Source organism: Maniola jurtina, chromosome 25 (assembly GCF_905333055.1).
Source record: "Maniola jurtina chromosome 25, ilManJurt1.1, whole genome shotgun sequence".
Classification (NCBI taxonomy): domain Eukaryota; kingdom Metazoa; phylum Arthropoda; class Insecta; order Lepidoptera; family Nymphalidae; genus Maniola; species Maniola jurtina.
The window spans coordinates 3,327,622-3,347,523 of record NC_060053.1 but is presented as its reverse complement, the minus strand read 5'-3'; the positions used below and the strand labels follow the sequence as shown (position 1 = coordinate 3,347,523).

At 37.2% G+C, this 19,902-nt stretch overlaps 1 protein-coding gene and 1 long non-coding RNA gene across 42 annotated transcripts in view; one reads left to right on the top strand and one right to left on the bottom strand.

The window, feature by feature from the left end:
- LOC123878005 (ryanodine receptor) overlaps positions 1-19,902 on the top strand; it is a 141,244-nt gene that overhangs the window by 96,996 nt on the left and 24,346 nt on the right. For 23 of the 41 annotated variants that reach the window (XM_045924982.1, XM_045924988.1, XM_045924983.1 and 20 more), the window contains 18 exons: positions 1,704-1,832; positions 2,345-2,479; positions 3,497-3,676; positions 4,189-4,309; positions 5,723-5,833; positions 6,624-6,751; positions 7,523-7,653; positions 8,018-8,178; positions 9,109-9,310; positions 9,807-9,968; positions 10,404-10,560; positions 10,959-11,161; positions 11,503-11,706; positions 14,263-14,390; positions 16,343-16,442; positions 17,115-17,246; positions 17,486-17,579; positions 18,261-18,419. In XM_045924982.1, coding sequence (XP_045780938.1) covers positions 1,704-1,832; positions 2,345-2,479; positions 3,497-3,676; positions 4,189-4,309; positions 5,723-5,833; positions 6,624-6,751; positions 7,523-7,653; positions 8,018-8,178; positions 9,109-9,310; positions 9,807-9,968; positions 10,404-10,560; positions 10,959-11,161; positions 11,503-11,706; positions 14,263-14,390; positions 16,343-16,442; positions 17,115-17,246; positions 17,486-17,579; positions 18,261-18,419 — 2,637 coding nt within the window. The remainder of the gene's footprint in view (positions 1-1,703; positions 1,833-2,344; positions 2,480-3,496; positions 3,677-4,188; positions 4,310-5,722; positions 5,834-6,623; positions 6,752-7,522; positions 7,654-8,017; positions 8,179-9,108; positions 9,311-9,806; positions 9,969-10,403; positions 10,561-10,958; positions 11,162-11,502; positions 11,707-14,262; positions 14,391-16,342; positions 16,443-17,114; positions 17,247-17,485; positions 17,580-18,260; positions 18,420-19,902) is intronic. The other 18 variants (XM_045925020.1, XM_045925013.1, XM_045925023.1 and 15 more) reach the window with 3 other exon arrangements.
- On the bottom strand, positions 354-1,409 carry LOC123878031. The gene is made up of 2 exons (XR_006798724.1): positions 733-1,409; positions 354-689 (listed from the first exon to the last, which is right to left on the bottom strand). It is a non-coding gene; the product is annotated as an uncharacterized LOC123878031 (long non-coding RNA).

The following is a 19,902-nucleotide window of genomic DNA, read 5'->3' as shown; positions in this document are numbered from 1 at the left end:
ATGTCTGACAAACATCGTCCAATGGTAATAGTTCTTTTTATGTGTGTATGAAAGTGTACCTACTGTTTATAGTTTAGGCAAGCTAATGACCGTTAAAAAAATAGACGAAGTTAAGGCGAAATTCCAAACTTCATCTATGCATAGGAAATTTATTTTAAACATAATGCCAATTTTATCAAAAAAATATAAATAAGATAAAATTATTCAAAAGTCCAAATACACTATCTTAATTTGCCTTTTAATTTTATTTATTTTATACTTTTATTTAGGTAGACGAAGTTAGGTCGTACTTTGTCCAAAATCGTTCTTAAATTCAGGGGTGGCACAAAGGTATCGTAAATAAAAATTAAATATGATGAATGAATTAAACACTTTAATCGTAGTACCTAATAAAAAAAACTTATTCTTATGTTTTCATCTATAATATTATTATCTATTTCGATGTATTCTGTTTTCTGTTCACCATCGCTGTTCTCTTTGTCATCTTCATTAAAGTTTGATCCACATGAACTGCTACTGTCATGAACTGTGTAGTTATCTTCTTCTTCATCAGAACTTCCTTCAACGAACAGACGATTCTTTACCGGTGTTATAACTTTTTTTGGCTTCATCTTTGGCATATCTTCATCATCATCGTTAACAGTGCACGATTTCTGTGGCGTAAAATAAGCAGTTTGCAATGACGTTTTCTGTGCGCTCCATTGATTTAATCATTAAATCAATGGAGCGCACAGAAAACGTCAATCATTCAATTTAAAACACCTTAAATGCGCCAGAAATCAACTCTTTTATCAACTTACTTTACATTTTGTTATGTAGGAAATACATAGTTATTTATACAAAATATATCTACGTTTTGGTAATTATTCAGATACATAACAGTTTTAAATAGGTATAGAGGGTATAGAGTAAGAAAAAATACAGACCAGGTACTTTTTCATATAAGTATAGTACAAAAAAAAAAACATAAGTTCTTATTCTAATTTTGACGACCCTAAGGGCAGACGAAGTTTGAACAACATCACATTACAGATTGTATCCTAACATTGTCTGCCCTAATATTTCTGTAGTTAACGAACATATCTGAATGATTTTTTTAATTTTGGTAATGGATTATATGAGTAAACTGTAGTAAAGATTTAAAAAACTTACCTCCAAGCAGTATTGAGTAATGACACAAATTTTCGGGGTCGGTAAAAAAGAAGCGTGTGCGTGATCCGAAGTTACTCACGATTGTGACAAAATGGCCGCCAATATTTTGACAAATGACATTGCAATGTTGCCATGATTAAATATGTATACTTCCCAAATCACTACAATTAGTGTTTCCTTAAAAGGAAAAAAAATATTGAATTTTTTAAATTTTAGCCGATGTTAGGTATATAAGTTGAAGTTAGGAGACTCTACGGTAACTAAAAATTCACAATTTTCGGATTTATTCCTTTACTTGTGCTATAAGAGCTAGCTACCTGCCTTTCATGATTCTAGGTCAACGGGAAGTACCCTATAGGTTTTCTTGACAGACACGACGGACGGACGGACGGACGGACAGACAACAAAGTGATCCTATAAGGGTTCCGTTTTTCCTTTTGAGGTACGGAACCGTAAAAATCAGTCAAGTGCGAGTCACATACGAAGGGTTTCGTACTTCGGTCATTTAGAAATTTTCAGTAATTGTTGTTATTTATTAATATTCTTTGTAGCAATCGTTCGAGGATGCGGAGTTGAAAAAGAGTGATTTAGTGGAAGAAGACGGAAAGCCTGATCCTCTCACACAACTCGTCACTACATTCTGTCGTGGCGCTATGACTGAAAGATCTGGGGCATTACAGGTAACTAAATTTCTAAGTCGAACAAAGTGGCCTACCTACTTGAGTCATACTGCTGTGCAAAATTAATATTCCAACATTTTCAAAGTCAAAATCATTTATTCTAAGTAGGTACAATTGTACTCCTTTTGATGGTCGGAATTGATAAATTTGTACGACATAGTGGTGATAATTAATTACGTAACCTAAAACTAAAGCTACGAGGGTTCCAAATGCGCCCAAGTTTGAGAAGAGCCCACAACAAACTATATCACCACTTTAAAAAATCACTTATACTTATTAGAACTATCAAAGTTGATTGGCAACTCATTCCCAAGCTTTCGTATCATTTGAATAGTCCTTTACATTATAATAGGATTTTTCAATCAGTTTACGATACGATTTACAATAGGTACCTATATATAATTTTTTTTCAAGTTTTGTATAAACCGTAGTATTTGCCAAAAAAATATTGGTTTGTTTTTTCCTAATTTTTTTTGAAAACTTAAAAACTAAGCAGAATTATATTGATGCAGGAAGATCCACTGTACATGTCGTACGCACATATAATAGCAAAGTCGTGTGGTGAGGAAGAAGAGGAAGGCGGGGAGGAAGAAGAAGGTGGGGGGGAACCAGAGGGAGGTGACGAAGAGGGCCGCGCCAGTATACATGTAAGAATATTTTACATACTTAAACTGAGATCTATAGATCGCACTTTGACTTTGCAGAAGACACTGTTAAAACGAGACAGCGTTATACCGCTGACATATATCTGTCTCGTTTTAACTGAAACTTAAGTACAGCAAAGTCAAAAGCGTTGTATAGATTTGAAACTTAGTGTTTTGCCCTTAAAAGCATAAAACGGTACACCTACATTCCGTAAATGTGTTGTTTTATACTTTCCTCTGTCTGTCTGTCTGATTGTCACAAAGGTTTTATGCAGTAACTTTTGCTTTTAAAGCTGAAATTTAACTGTTACAGCAAATTGTTAAGAGTACCTACTCCTCTTACTCGTACGTAGCAAAAGCAGCAATTTACATGTAAAATAAAATTCTCGGTGTTTCCCAAACCGAACATGAATTACCTAATGTGTGACACAAAACAAATTCATAAATTGATTTTTTTTATATAATTATAGTCTAACTCTATTGTTACACGCAGAAAACTATGGATACATTCATGGTATGTATGGTACGAAAATTTACATATCGTCAATTTTTTGACATAGGTAATTTAAACAATTTCAATGAAGTAGGAGTAAAAAAAATGGAATAATATTGTATAAATTAAATTATAATCAAATCAATTTAAAATAACTGTTACAATTAAACTTTAATTTATTAATTAGCAAGAAATCGCTGCAGCTGAATAAAAATATAAAGGACTCCAAAATAACTTGTTAGTTACAGTTAAGCTCTTTTGCGCCAAAACTAATAAAAGCGATCCTATTGATTAGCTCCAAAACATGCAGCAACATATTTCGCTATCCATCTACGCATAATTCTAATGAAAAGGTAGCCTTCATGTCTTAAAAAAAAATACGCTAAAAAAATAGTTTTTGAGGAAGGCTTATAGGCTTACCTAATGAAATGACAAACTCTACAATAAGATAAAAAAAATCTTTTATAGATAAAGCCTTGACTTAATTTTGTGTTGATTTGAAAAACGTCATGTTTTTGTGACCCTAGGAACAAGAAATGGAGAAACAAAAGCTGTTGTTCCATCAAAAACGATTAGCGAACCGTGGTGTAGCAGAAATGGTGTTGCTCCACATATCTGCCTCCAAAGGGCAACCGAGTGACATGGTTATGAAAACGCTGCAACTGGGCATCTCCATACTACGGGGCGGAAATATTGATATACAGATGGTAAGATTCAACATTTGATTTGAACCCACATTTCAAACTGCGTCGGTGGTTTATTATTATTGTGAATTCTTCTTCATTCTTATGCAAGCCCGACTTAAACTTTATCATAAAGATCGGTATTAGTAAATGTTACAGACACCCAGAATGATCATCAAAGTTTTGATGAAGCCACAACTTAAGCTATATAAAAATTAACATATAATCCTCTTATAAAAAATTGGAAAGTATGACTAAAAAATCATTACAACTCAAAATATTAAGACATTTTATTATAACTTTTAATTATGGGTTTTCATGAATTCATCCTTTATTTCTTTGCTATGGATCCCCAATAGCTAGAGAGCTAAAATCTTGCTTTTAGCTTTAAGATATTTAGGTCTCAGATAAAATTCCTAGATAAAGCTCATCATTGCTTTCTATTAAGAATGATTGTCTTCAAACGTAAGCTAATCTTGTATTAATATCATACAATTCCAAACTGTAAATTTTTTGTTACAACAATTTTTCGACAGGGTATGCTCAACCACCTGAAAGACAAAAAAGATGTCGGTTTCTTCACATCCATCGCCGGTTTGATGAACTCATGCTCCGTACTTGACTTGGATGCCTTCGAAAGAAATACCAAAGCTGAAGGTTCGTATTCATTTATACTTAGTAACTACGTATCTTTTATATTAATTTAATTTTTTTCATTTCCATACATAAGATAAAAGTGTATGCGTGTAGGCATCTGTCATTAGTGTAATAAAATTACTTCAATCACATTACTAAAATAGTATTCACATTAGTAAAGTTAGTAAGATAGGTTAAGTAGGAGTGACACAGGGTAGACTCCTTTGACCAATACATTTTAGAATTTATATCAATAATGTTTTTAAATATTACGGTTTCATTACTAGTACTCTGTATTGTAGTATTAATTTCTATACTCTCGCAATATTTCGCTTTATTACTCTTATTCATAATATAATAATTAATATAAAACTTTTAATTTCGCTTTGACAATCCTTCAATTTGTTCAGGTCTCGATACCACAAAGACTACGTTTGAAAACCGTAAGTAAGGCAAGGCAGGATAGCCAATTTGCAAAATATCGGTGTAATACTCGATGTTGTCATACTTATCTTCTTCAGATAATTTAAAAAAGATATTGGAAAACTATATTTCCTGCACATTGATATGTTACATTATATCTATTTTATTTTATACTATTCTTTGTTTAAAATTTATATCAGGCTTTTGTGCAGTAATACTTGTACATTTTTAGATATTATGTTACTCTATGTTGATCTTTGTTTAATAATAATCTGAAATAATAAAGAACTTAACAATTTCTGGGATTATGACTCGCCTTGCCTTACCTATTGTCTTTACACTTACACTTTGTCTATTTCTATAATGAACTTTAACATTTTTACTATGTTCTACATAATATCATACACTGTGACTGAAATAATATACCTACAAAGATACTTAAGTCAACCAAGTGAAGTTACTTCTGAGAAATCTATATATCTCTGTCTGTCTGTCCGTCCGTCCGTCCGTCCGCCGTGTCTGTCAAGAAACCTATAGGGTACTTCCCGTTGACATAGAATCATAAAATTTGGCAAGTAGGTAGGTCTATAGCACAAGTACAAGAATAAATCTGAAAACCGCGAATTTGTGGTTACATCATTTAAAAAAATTTAAATGTTTTTCAATTTTCAAAGTAAGATAACTATGCCAAGTGGGGTATCATAATATGAAAGGGCTTTACCTGTACATTCTAAAACAGATTTTTTTTAATGTATAATTGTTTTTGATTTATCGTGCAAAATGTTGAAAAAAATACCCAAGTACGGAACCCTCGAATAGAGTACGAATCTGACTCGCACTTGGCAAGTTTTTTATAATTTTAATATTATCTTCTGCAGATTGTCTGCAGATTATAATAAATCAGTTTTTCTTACTTTCTAAAAAACCATTTAATAGAGTTGAAACAGTTTTGATGCAGGGGAGCACCATGAAAAATTGCGTAATATGCTGAATATACTGTTTTTTCTGTAGGACTTGGAGTGGGGTTGGAAGGAGCGGCCGGTGAGAAGAACATGCACGATGCTGAGTTCACTTGTGCGCTGTTCCGGTTCATACAACTGACTTGTGAAGGCCATAACTTGGGTAAGTTATGATAAAATCTCTTTGAAATTGTACTTTTTTATCATTATATCTAGTTGAAACCCATACATGTCGTCATGAGCGACAAGCTTACGAATCGGTGACGATTTAGCCCGGCTCGTCACCACCTACGGACTTCTAAAATCGAACCTGGGAAGTTTCAATGTGTTCCTGCTATACTCTATCCGCGGAAAGATGTAGTATAGCGCTCTCTCTGTTACGTAATCCCATACGAATGATAGAGACAAAAATCTCTGGCCGCTAACCGTTTTGAGTCACCAACCAATCACAAACGTCATCTCTTACCACCAAGTTAAATCGTGGTCAAGAGTTAACTTGTAACGGAATTAAAATTATAGTAGTTAATTTCATTTTTAAAATTTGAAAATGTTACAATCTAACTTAAAGCTAACCTTATCTAATTACTGTACAAATCATGTCTGCGTGGAATGGTGCCAAGAATACTGGCTGCATTATCACGCTGGACAGCCAGGCTGATCATTTGCGCGAAAAATAAGCCAGCCCTTCTTTTTTTTTATTCAGATACAAGTTAGCCCTTGACTGCACTCTCACTTGGTGGTAAGTGATGATGCAGTCTAAGATGGAAGCAGGCTCACCTGGAAGCGGGTGTAGCAGTTTTTATTAAACCATACGCCTTTAGTCACCAGATGAGACTATTAAACGCAGTGAAACAGTAACCAGTAGTAGATGCATTTGACGATTCAAAAGTAGGTACTTGTAAAAATTTAATAGTTTTTTTTTTAAATTAGTTGATTTAAGTATCCTCTTCCAGAATGGCAAAACTACCTCCGTACGCAAGCCGGAAACACGACAACTGTGAACGTTGTCATCTGCACAGTGGATTACTTGCTGAGGCTGCAGGAGTCTATTATGGACTTCTACTGGCACTATTCTAGCAAGGTAATCCCACTTTTTAACCCCCGACCCAAAAAGAGGGGTGTTATAAGTTTGACGTGTGTATCTGTGTGTCTGTGTATCTGTCTGTGGCATCGTAGCGCCTAAACGAATGAACCGATTTTAATTTAGTTTTTTTTGTTTGAAAGGTGGCTTGATCGAGAGTGTTCTTAGCTATAATCCAAAAAAATTGGTTCAGCCGTTTAAGAGTTATCAGCTCTTTTCTAGTTTTCTTGTAGAAAAGAAGGTTAGATAACCGTTAGGTTCATAATATTATGTCAATAGACAAATGTCAAGCTGTCAAGATGGACGTTGCCTAAATACATAATTATTTACTTGAAAATGATGTTTTGAAAACTCAAATACTTTGGATCGTCGGGGGTGTTATAAATTTTCAATTTACACTTGTAACTATAATGCTATGAATATAAAAGAAGAAAATGGTTGTATGATATGTCCTCGTACAGCTCAAATGTCTTCTGGATCTAAAAACGTAACTTTTTGCGTAATATATACCTAGTTCTCTCAAATCATAATACATAATTTTAATTTCCGTAATATTCTACAAGGTGAGTGAAGTCTACCAATCCGCAATTGGTCAGCGTGGTGCACTATGGCTAAACCCTTCTCATTCTGAGAGGAGATCCGTGCTCTGTAGTGAGCCAGCGATGAGCCTGTTATTGATGATGATAATGAGGGGTATGATCTAGCGTATAGCGGATACTTAAGAAAACATTTTTTTAGATATGAAAATAATTATATTTTCGTTAATGGCAGGAACTCATCGATCCAGCGGGCAAGGCGAACTTCTTCAAAGCCATCGGAGTAGCGTCTCAAGTGTTCAACACCCTCACTGAAGTTATCCAGGGTCCTTGTACGCAGAATCAACAGGCCTTAGCTCATTCCAGGTAGGTAGCTTATTTTTTTTCAGTCTCAGTTGATTAGGTAAATTTTTTGTAAGCTTTAGGCTTGCAAAAAAATTACCATAAACATAGGAACAAATTATAGGTTTTCAGTTCACATACAAACAAACTTTTATTTTACCCTCTTGCAAGTTATAGCGTGCAAAACTCCTACGATCGATGCGGTATTGACCCTACGGCACACATCTACACAACGTTCGTTGACCTTTAGTGTCAGTCAGATGTTTTATTTGAAATACATTGCGAATTTTTAGAAAGAACAGGATTTTTTATTGATTCCTGCACGTTTTTTTTAATATCTTATCAGATCTTATAAGTTTTTTAAAGTGATTTCTTCACTGTTTGACAGATTGTGGGACGCGGTGGGCGGTTTCCTGTTCCTCTTCTCTCACATGCAGGACAAGTTGTCCAAACATTCCTCACAAGTGGATCTGCTGAAGGAACTCCTCAATTTGCAGAAGGACATGATCACTATGATGCTGTCTATGCTTGAGGGAAATGTTGTCAATGGTTAGTTCAGTTTCTAAATCAAAGTCAATTAATCATTTATTCAAATTGGGGTTTTTAGGGTTCCGTACCTCAAAAGGAAACCCCTTATTCCTGTAAGGGTTCCGTTTTTCCTTTTGAGGTATGTCTGCCTGTATGTCTGTGTGTTTGATTGTCCATCCGTCCGTCCGTCCGTCCGTCGTGTCTGTCAAGAAAACCTATAGGGTACTTCCCGTTGACCTAGAATTACGAAATTTGGTAGGTAGGTGGGTCTTATAGCACAAGTAAATGAATAAATCCGAAAACAGAGAATTTGTAGTTGAGTACATCGCAAGAAAGAAATTAAAAGTTCCCAAAAAAATTTATCTCTGGCGCTGATAAAAAAATATGAAAATATTTTGTACTTCGTATGCGAGTTACTCGCACTTGACCAGTTTTTTATTCATTTTAAGCAAGCGGCAAGTGGCCTAAGATGGGACGCGTTTACCTAGAAGATACCTATTCACTCTTGTTTTAAAGATACCCGGATTGTAATTGGTAGGCAACACAGATCGCGGGAGAGTATTCCAAACCTTAGCCATGCGTATGAGGAATGAAGACGCAAAACGTTTCGTGCGTGTAGATGGAATGTCGACGACATAAGGATGGAAACTCGCCCAACGCCTTGCGGTTCGGTGGTTGGTTTATCAATTCAATATCACACTATCACACTAATATTATAAAGGCGAAAGTTTGTATGTGTGTGTGTGTATGTTTGTTACTCCTTCACGCAAAAACCACTAGATGGATTTGGCTGAAATTCAGAATGGAGATAGATAATATCCTGGATTAGCACATAAGCTACTTTTTATCCCGGAAAATCAAAGAGTTCCCACGGGATTTCAAAAAACCTAAATCCACGCGGACGAAGTCGCAGGCGTCAGCTAGTCCTTTAATAAAATCCTTATTTTCTAGGTACAATCGGCAAACAGATGGTAGATACTCTAGTAGAATCCGCATCTAACGTGGAACTGATCCTCAAATACTTCGACATGTTTCTGAAGCTAAAGGACCTGACTTCCAGCGCAAGCTTCAAGGAAATTGATGCCAATAATGATGGATGGGTTCTTCCGAAGGACTTTAAGGAGAAGATGGAACAGCAGAAGAGTTATACACCGTAAGTATTTTTAGGGTTCCGTACCTCAAAAGGAAAGACGGAATCCTTATAGGATCACTTTATTGTCTGTCCGTCGCGTCTGTCAAGAAACCTATAGGGTACTTCTCGTTGACCTAGAATCATGAAATTTGGCAGGTAGGTAGGTCAAGTAAAGGAATAAATCCGAAAATCGAGAATTTGTGGTTACATCATTAAAAAAAAATTGTTTTAGTTTTCGAAGTAAGATAACTAACTATACCAAGTGGGGTATCATATAAAAGGGTTTTTACCTGTAAATTCTGAACCAGATTTTTATTTATTTTTGTGCATAATAGTTTTTGATTCATCGTGCAAAATGTCGGAAAAAATACCCGAGTAGGGAACCCTCGGTGCGCGAGTCTGACTCGCACTTGGCCGGTTTTTTTTGGCTATATCGTATGGTTTCCCGTCTTCAATCTACTCTTTAGTATAAGACCGATGATAGATAATGAGGTTCAATATATTATTATCATTTCAGAGAAGAAATAGAGTTCCTGCTCGCGTGCTGCGAAACGAACCATGATGGCAAACTGGACTACCTGGGCTTCTGCGACCGCTTCCACGAGCCAGCCAAGGAAATCGGCTTCAACCTCGCCGTTTTGCTCACCAACTTGTCCGAACACATGCCTAATGAACCCAGGTATATCTTTATCCATACTATTAATATTATAAATGCGAAAGTGTGTCTGTCTGTCTGTCTGCTACCTTTTCACAGCCCAACAGCTTAACCAATTCTGACAAAATTTGGTACATGGTTAGCTTATATCCCGGGGACGGACATAGGCAATTTTTCATCCCGGAAAATCAAGGAGTTCCCACGGGAATCCCAAAAACCCATCCACTTAACCGATTTGTATGAAATTTGGTACCGAGGTAGCTTGCGTCCCTGTAATTGGCATAGGCAATTAAGGCTGACATTTGAAACATGTCTCGGTCTAGGTAAATATTAGACCTAAGCGACATTATGGAGCTTGTTTTTTCTATCAATTGCATTAAAAACTAGAAATGGCATATTTTCACATACGCTCTTTTGTTATAACCATTTTGATATATTCTCATATATTTTTGTCATTAGGCTCGCTCGGTTTCTGGAGACGGCTGGATCTGTGCTGAACTATTTCGAGCCATTCTTGGGTCGTATCGAGATAATGGGTGGATCCAAGAGGATCGAGCGTGTTTACTTCGAGATCAAGGAGTCCAATATTGAACAGTGGGAGAAACCTCAGATCAAGGTAAGACTATAATTTATTATTTGAAGAACATCTGTTGATGTCTCGAAAAAATAGAAATCAAAACAATATGCTTCATTTACATAGACTTTACAGCTCTTTGGATTCATCAAAATTGAAAATTAAGACTTTATGACAATCTAGATTTCAATAAATATCATTTGCTTTAACGGTAAAGGAAAACCTGCATGCCTGAGAGTTCTACATAATGTTCTCAAAGTTGTGAAAAGCTTGCCAATCCGCACTAGGCCAGCGTGGCTGACTTTGGCCTGAACCCTTCTCACGGTGAGAGATGAAACGTGTTCAGTAGTGGGCCGGTGATGGGTTGATCATGATGATGAATAACTCTACTATCGTTGGCACACATTGAATTTTTTTAATAACGAAAAATTCTTCCGTAGGAATCGAAACGCGCGTTCTTCTATAGCATTGTAACAGAAGGTGGTGATAAGGAGAAGTTGGAAGCCTTTGTCAACTTCTGTGAAGACGCCATCTTTGAAATGACGCATGCTTCTGGTCTGATGGCCGTGTCAGAGGAAGCGGCTGGTGGTCTGAAGAACAGGGAGGCTTATCATGTATATATGGGTGACGATGAGGAAGAAAGGTCAGTATAGTTGCCTATTTTTTTTCTCTAATTTAAGGGTAGGAATGCCGAATAATTCTTTGAATACATCTTCTGGCATGAGGAGAAAACGGTCTTTCATATTTTTAATACTTCCCAGTAATTTAGAGATAAGGTAAAATGACCTTACTTCTGGGAGGATATAATTTTGTGAGGACATATTTGAAATGACTCACGCGTCTGGTCTTTTAATTTTAATTTGACATTGGCTGACCTCTTGTGGCGCCCTCTGAGACCAGTTCTACCTGTTTTTCTATCTCATGTATAAATAATATTTATCAAAATTGGATTGAAGTTAAAACCATCACTTTTTTTCATTTCAGAGCGGGAAAAGATCCATTCCGCCGTGGTTTCCAGTCGGTCAAGGACGGCATCTCCACGGCATTTTCGTCTCTATCCCCCTCCAACATAAAGCAGAGAATCGCAGATCTACAGCAGATGCCGCCTGCTGAATTATTTATTGGCTTCTTCAAAATGTTCTTCTATCTCTTCTACTATTTAGGCTATGGCGCTGTCGTTGTTATCAGGTGAGTTTCATACGTTATCCTACTTTTTACCCGACTGCAACTCAAAAGAAGGGTTAAATGGTGTTCGATCTGTATGTACAGTCAAATGCCGTAAGTCGTTTAGCACCTAAGCTATCATATTCGCGTGGCACGGCTATACAATCTCTGTGTGAGCGCTGTTTCAACACACACAATGTGTATGGCGTGGTTGTAGAAAAAGGTAATAAGTGCGACTAACAGTCAAATGCCGTAAGTCGTTTAGCACCTTTGTTATCATATTCGCGTAGCACGGTTATATCTCTGTGTGATCGCTGTTTCAACGCACACAATGTGTATGGCGTGTTTGTAGAAAAAGGTAATGCCACAGGTTTTTGATGCAATAGTTAGGCGGAATTGCTACTCGAATTCTGAGGCCTACCGTACCTATACCGGAGTGGTAACCAAAAATTATTAAAATATGTTAAATTCGTGAACAATTTTGTAAATGTAAATCAAAACTATAAACTCCCTTGATATCGCATATACAGTCAAATGCCGTAAGTCGTTTAGCACCTTACTGGTCATATTCGCGTGGCACGGTTATGCACATGCGTTAGGTGTGTGTGGCGTGTTTATAGAAAAAAGGCCATAAGTGCAACAGATTTTTGATGCAACAGTTGCACAGATTCGCTACTCGAATTCTGAAGCCGACCGTACCTAGTGTGATTCTAGTCACGTTGTATCAAGTCAGATCGCCAGTTATAAGTATGTTTCCACATTGAATATAATCATATTAATGTCTCATTTCACGCAACGTGGCGCATAGTCATTGGTAAATTGCATCAATTGTATATTGTCTGAATGTGTTTTTGTTTCATACACGCTTCTTAAATTTTTCTTTACACTCCTCTTTTCACTTCTCTTAAGTACCTCTACCTACTTGTTCCACTGACTTTAAGGTTGAGATCTATTGAGCGCACGTTGACTTTGTAAGACTTCATCATCATCATCAGCCTGTGGACGTCCACTGTTGGACATAGGCCTTCCCTATAGAGCGTCACCACACCCGGTCCTCAGCCTTCCTCATCCAGCCACTTCCCGCCAGCCGCTTTATATCGTCGGTCCATTGTGCTGGAGAGCGTCCCACACTACGCTTGCTTAAACGCGGTCTCCACTCAAGGATTTTCCGGCACCAACGGCCATCGCCTCTACGACAGGCATGGCCTGCCCACTGCCACTTCAGCTTGCTAATAGTTTGGCCTATGTCAGTGACCTTGGTTCTCCTACGAATCTCATTTCGGATCTTATCCTTCAGGGAAACTCCTAAGACTTAAGACACTGTTAATATGAGAGAGCGATATACTGCTGACATAAAACCATCTCGTTTTAACTGAAGCTTAAGTCTATGCAAAGTCAAAGTTTTTTTTTTATATAACCATAAAGTACTGACAGCAGTACTTTATTAGAATTACAATCTAGCCTACGAGTAAAGCTAATAAGTAAATGTTAACCTAAACTTATAAAAGTTCTTATATCTAAGAGTCCGTCCATTGACATATTTCTTAGTTTATCGTTAGTTATTATTTTATGACACTTTGTTCTTGTGTTCATTATAAGCAAAGTCAAAGTACGTTCTATATATTTCACCCTAAGACTAGGCACTCCTAATTATAACAGTTTGACCAGAATTTAATCCCTTCTTCTAAACTTTGCTTGTTGGATTTTTCTCTATTTTCGGAAGAGAGTCTCTTGCACCGTAAATTAAAATCTATTAACGTTAATTTATCACCTACCTTATCAGTTTCTATTTCCGATTCACCATTTTCACCTAGTAAGTAGATGATAACGTGTTTTTTATTTATTTTTTATGTCTTAATGTCTTAATCTCAACATTGTGTTTAGATCTGCAATGTGTAGCTACCTTTGCTTTGTTACCTATCTTTAAACTTAGGTAGCATAGTACGCGACAGGCTGAGATGGCAATCGGGGTATGAGGGTATGAGGCCCCTCACACCCGCACTCGCCTGCATCCTGTTAGCGCAGTGCGTGCGAGGCGTTCCATCCCCGATTGGCATTCCGAGCTGTTGCGTATTGTACCTACATACATGTTTTAGTCTATGCCCTAATAGCTATCTATATGTATATACTGTCTATCGGCTGAAATTAACAAATCAATCATATTATGTAATCTGTGGATAAGTTTAGTCCGGTCAAATTAGCCATAGAAATAATGGAAGGTTTGCAACTCCCACAGTACTAAATATTGGTGGAGACCTTTGATACATCATTACAAATAAAATATCAAAAGTTCTCCTTGATCCCTCTGCTAAAGAAATTATTCAATGTCAAAGGTCAAAAGTCAAAAGTCTCGGTTTTCGGTTTAAGGTTTTATTAAAAAATAGGTCAAACAAAAGTTGCAGATCATAAAATTATTTACAAAAATTGTTTTATATATTTTATTCTAAGAATCACCATTCCTGAGATATCGCGATTCTTTAAGTTGAATGAGTTCAACGCACAACGCAAAACAATGACTTACTGACTGAGCAAAGTCAAAGTGTGCTCTATAGATCTCAGTCTAAGTAGAATGTAACGCAGGTACATCTTCGGAGTCCTCCTCGGGTTGATGCGAGGGCCGGTGACGGACGAGCCTCCGCCGGAGCCGACGGAAGAGGAGAAAATCGGTCAGTTGAAGCTCTCGCTCCTACACAGAACATTCCCGCAAAGTAAGAACAGAACAGATGATAACGTACGTGTGGGATGCAGCACCGCTTCGGCTATGCGTTCAGTCATTGGATCTATACAAAGGCCTATTATTTTTAACCTGTTAGCTAATACACTGCCATGGCAATTAATTTTAACCTAAGGAACATTGCTGTGGTAATCGAAATATGGCAGTTTCGAGAAAACGGCGTTTTAAGGTTTGAGGTATAGTTACCTAGTTAATTTTATCCAGACAGGAAGAAAGGTCCATAAATATAATAAAAAAATTGGCTAATTGCGAGTCGGACTCGCACACGAAGGGTCCCTGCCATCATACAAGATTATGTACTTTTTGATTTATATGGCGGCCATTTTGAAATCCATACTATAATATTATAAATGCGAAAGTGTGTCTGTCTGTCTGTCTGTCTGTCTGTCTGTCTGTCTGCTACCTTTTCACGGCCCAACAGTTTAACCGATTTTGACGAAATTTGTTACAGGGTTAGCTTATATCCCGGGGACGGACATAGGCTACTTTTTATCCCGGAAAATCAAGGAGTTCCCACGGGATTCCCAAAAACCCATTCGCTTAACCGATTTGTATGAATCGGTCGCGGGCATCTTCTAGTTTGTTTATATACATTCTGAGAAAATTTCAAGTCTCTGCCTCTTGCGGTTCATGAGATATGCCATGAAAAACGCCTAGAGCAAGTAGGTACCGAACGGGCGCTCTCCCACGATTCGTCCTATGTGACCGAGAGGTTAGTGGAAGGTTTCCGTGGGAGCACCGATGGGTTGTCCCTGGTTTATGAGATACAGCCCACTGATAAACAGACGGACGGATGGACGGACGGACAGCGGAGGTTTAATAATAGGGTGCCGTGGCACCTTTCAGGACGGAACCTTAAAAATTACAATAAATTCTTTTAGATCACATTGACTGAACGCATGTACATAAGGACTGCCAAACTAAACCGCCAAAGCAGGTTTAACAAGCAAAATTTAATTATAAAAAAACGATTATTTGATTTCATGCAGATTAAGAACTTGATTTATGAGTAACAAAATTCTTAATACAATTAATATTTAACAAAAATCTGCTTTTGGATTAACAGGTAACTTATTTTTTTTTTTATTTACACTACTCTCGCACACCAACATAAAATTATTATGACATTGTATATAAATAACTTGAGCAATGTATATACGAAAGCGATACTAATGTTGCTTTATGCAGAACTTAAATAATATAACTCAAAATTTAAAACCCCCGACACAAAAACCTCTATAAAACTAGAAAAGAGGTGATTTTTAAACGGCTGAACCGATTTTATTCGATTATAGCTAAGAACACTCTCGATCAAGCCACTTTTCAAACAAAAAAAAACTAAATTAAAATCGGATCACTCGTTTAGGAGCTACGATGCCACAGACAGATACACAGATACACACGTCAAACTTATAACACCCCTCTTTTTGGGTCGGGGGTTAAAAAGAGTCAATCTCTCCTTGCTCACATTTTCATATTTGGTATGTTATACCCGACTACGGCAAAATCAAAAGGAAGGGTTATGATTTTAGCAGTATATCTATGTGTGTGTATGGATGTATGTATGTATACATGTATCCAGATTTTATGTGTTCCACCGTAGCGCCTAAAATACTGGGCTGATTTTGATGAATGAGGTGTCAATTGATTCGTTATTATAGTCCGGGTGATATAGGCTACATTTAATACGAAAAAAATTGACCTGACGGATCAACGGACGGACATCCAAAAAAAAAATGGAAGTCTCCAATTTTTTTTTGCTGTTGTATCGATATCAAATTAAAGGGGGAAAAATTCTGAATATCTAATTTGCGGATAGATAGATAGGTATCGTAAAAAAAAAATCTATCTATCCGCAGTTCGCGGGTAGTAGTCGGGCTTAGTGCTATTTAACTATATCTTGTTAAAATTAGTTCAACTATTCAGGTCCTATGAGACACCTGCCGGCATTGCCAGCGGCGGACGACACCGGGCAAATGCAAGTTTCGGCTTTCGGACTGGATATTACTAAAGAAGACAATGGCCAGTAAGTTCTTATCTTGTTTTTTTTAATCTAATATAAGTTAGCCCTTGACTGCAATCTCACCTGGTGGTAAGTGATGGTTTAGATGGAAGCGGACTAACCTGGAAGGGTTATTAAACCCATACTCCTTTGGTTTCTATACGGCATCCAACCGGAATGCTAAATCGCTTGGCGGCACGGCTTTGTCGGTAAGGTGGTAACTAGCCACGGCCGAAGCTTCCCACCAGACCAGACCAGAGATTTAGAATTTATAAAATTCCAAACTCCTGGGACCTCCAACTAAAAAGACAGACAGATAGACAGACAAACAGACAGACACACTTTCGCATTTATAATAAACTAGAGGATGGCCGCAACTTCGTCCGCGTGAATTTAGATTTGATTTTCCGGTATAAAAAGTTGCCTGTTTCGATTGCAGGGTCGCAAGCTACTTAGGTACCAAATTTCATACAAATCGGTTAAGCGGATGGGTCTTTAGGAATCCCGCGGGAACTCTTTGATATTCCGGGATATAAAGTAGCCTATGTCCGTCCCCGGGATATTTAACTAACCCTGTACCAAACGTCAGAATCGGTTAAACTGTTGGGTCGTGAAAAGGTAGCAGACAGACAGACACACTTTCGCATTTATGGATAATAGGGAATGTATATAATTTCAGTACTATTCGTTGTTTAGGATACAAGTGAAGCCGCACGAGTCTCCGACCGCGTCCACTCCGTCATCAGGCGAGGAAGCGGAAGTGTCACCAGATGAGAGCACTGAGCATACAGAGGAACAGCAACCACCTTCTCTTATTGATCTACTTGGGTAAGTATATTCATTTAGGACTAGAGGATGTAGGTTTTAAAAAATTTAAAAATCCCGTAGGAACTTTTTAATTTTCCAAGATAAAAAGTAGCCCATGTGATAATCCAGGGTATAATCTATCTTCATTCCAAATTTCAGCCCAATTTGTTTAGTAGTTTTTGCGTGAAGGAGTGACAAACATACACATACACACATATATACATATAAATATATTACCTGCTTATGTTTTTCGGTTACAGTGGCGAGCAAGCTAAGAAGCAGGCTCAGGAACGAATGGAAGCCCAGGCGGTACAACAAGCTGCCATGTCCGCTATCGAAGCCGAAAACAAAAAGGTTTGTAACAAGATGGCCTGAAATGAAAACTTCCTACTTATTGGAAGCTATTTTGTAACAATAAAGAAAAGAAAGTTGTAACAATAAAGAGAAAAAAAGAAAAAGTGGACAGGGAAGCACTTATCTCTATGAAATCTCTACCAGTGACCCTTGGCAGTGCGAGAGGTTGTAAAGCGAGTAGAATAGGTACCTACAACTTTGCTTATAATTTTTATGATAATATTTTTACTACTTTTCAAGGAAAATTTCTAAATAAGTTTTAAAAAGATTCTCGTTTAAAGAGCTGCATTGTAATTAGGGCCTTTGGAAGTTGATTCGAAGAGTGGAAGAAATTAAATTCGAAAATATTTTCGAAATTCAATTCGAAAACACAGTTTCGTTTATGATTGGTTGGTGATTCAAACTGGTTAACGCCCACTAAGATTGTCGTCCTTTTCATTTGTATGGCAACGCAGAGAGAGAGCTATATTAACTTCTTTCCCTGGGTAGAGATGGATGGATGGATGGATTTGGTGTTCGTACACCCCCAAGACCGCGTATTCTATAGTAGTATAGTATCGATACGACTTCAACACAAGCATGAGCCACTCGCCTTCGTGAATTGCAAGAACTGTAGGACCTATAGGACTGATACGGATGTCCAGTCGGGCTTTAGTTACACTTTATTTCGTTTTGGTGTTACAGGCAGTACAAGGCCCCGCTCCGTCAGCGTTATCTCAAGTGGATCTGTCGCAATACACAAAGCGCGCCGTGTCTTTCCTCGCGAGAAATTTCTACAACCTGAAGTACGTGGCTCTCGTACTCGCCTTCTGTATCAACTTCGTGCTGCTCTTCTATAAGGTAAGTTTTCTAAAAGCCCGAAGGTAACTTTCTAAAGGCCCGAAGGTAAATTTTTCTAAAGGCCCGAAGGTAAGTTTTCTAAAGGCCCGAAGGTAAATTTTCTAAAGGCCCGAAGGAAAGTTTTCTAAAGGCCCGAAGGAAAGTTAGAAATACTGTAATGTTTTTGATTACACGGATTTTATTGTTTTCTAACTCATAGCGTCTTATAAATAAATAATGTTTAGTATTCAATTTAATAGTAATAGGTATAGTCAAACAGGCCAGCTAAGGGCCCCTAAGGGCTAGCAATAAAACTTTTTAACAATAGTGCTTTATATTTTGAACGGTCGTGAGTCCTAATGCGTGCGAGTAAAACTCAACCTAACGACTACTTGTTTAAAGCTAAAAATTTATTATACTGCCCGCAAACAAAGAAAATATTCTAGAACTGCATAGGGTTTTCAAATAGATGTATTTTTTGATTTGCCATTATTATAACTGCACATAAGGGACACAACTTGTCTATACAGTGCTAAGAAAAAATATAGACTCAACTTAATATTTGAACTTAACTACATTGTTAATAAACTAAATATTACCAAACAATATGAAAACCATAAAATACAACACACTTGTTATAAATTAATAATAATTTTTGTTGTAAGTATTTTTATTGCGCAATATTGCGTAACAGTTGCTCGTAAGCCGTATGTAAGCTGTGACGAATAATAAACTCAGTCTCTATCGGGAAGTCCTGGAGTAACGTTGTGTTTTTTTCGGCATCGTTTTAGGTTCAGTTAATCTTGATTAGTTTCATTTTGTTATTATTATAATCAGTTTTGTTCCACTTCGCTATGCCCCGTGGTAAACAATTGAGCGATATTGAAAAACAAAGAATCATTGACTTAAGAAGTTGTGGGAAAACGCAAAGAGAGATAGCAAGTGCGATTTGTAGATCTCAAAGTGTAGTTAAAAACTTTTTGAAACAGGGGATTGAAAATTATGGCAAGAAAAAACGATCAGGGCGACCTTCTAAATACGCCCCTACTGTAAAACGAGCTGTGTTGAGAGAACTTTCTAAAACGGGGATGTCATCTTCAAGCCTGGTACGCCAATTTAACTTGAACTGCCATCCTAGCCTCGTGTGGAAATGGGCTGTACAGTCTGAACACTTCAAGTATCAGAAGTATTTAAGAAAACCGGTATTGAAGTCACATCATATTGCAGCTCGACTTGCATTTGCAGAAAAGTACATTAGAAATTCGGATACTTGGCAGCATGTGATTTTTAGTGACGAAAAAAATTTAATCTTGATGGACCCGACGGTTTCAGTTATTATTGGCACGATTTAAGATTCGAAAAAAAAATTATGTCACGACGAGTTCAGGGAGGAGGATCTGTCATTGTTTGGGCTGGTATCTCCCGACTTCAGAAAACCGAATTAGCCTATATAAAAGGTAGAATGAACGCTGCTGGTTATCAGAATTTGCTTCATGATTACTTA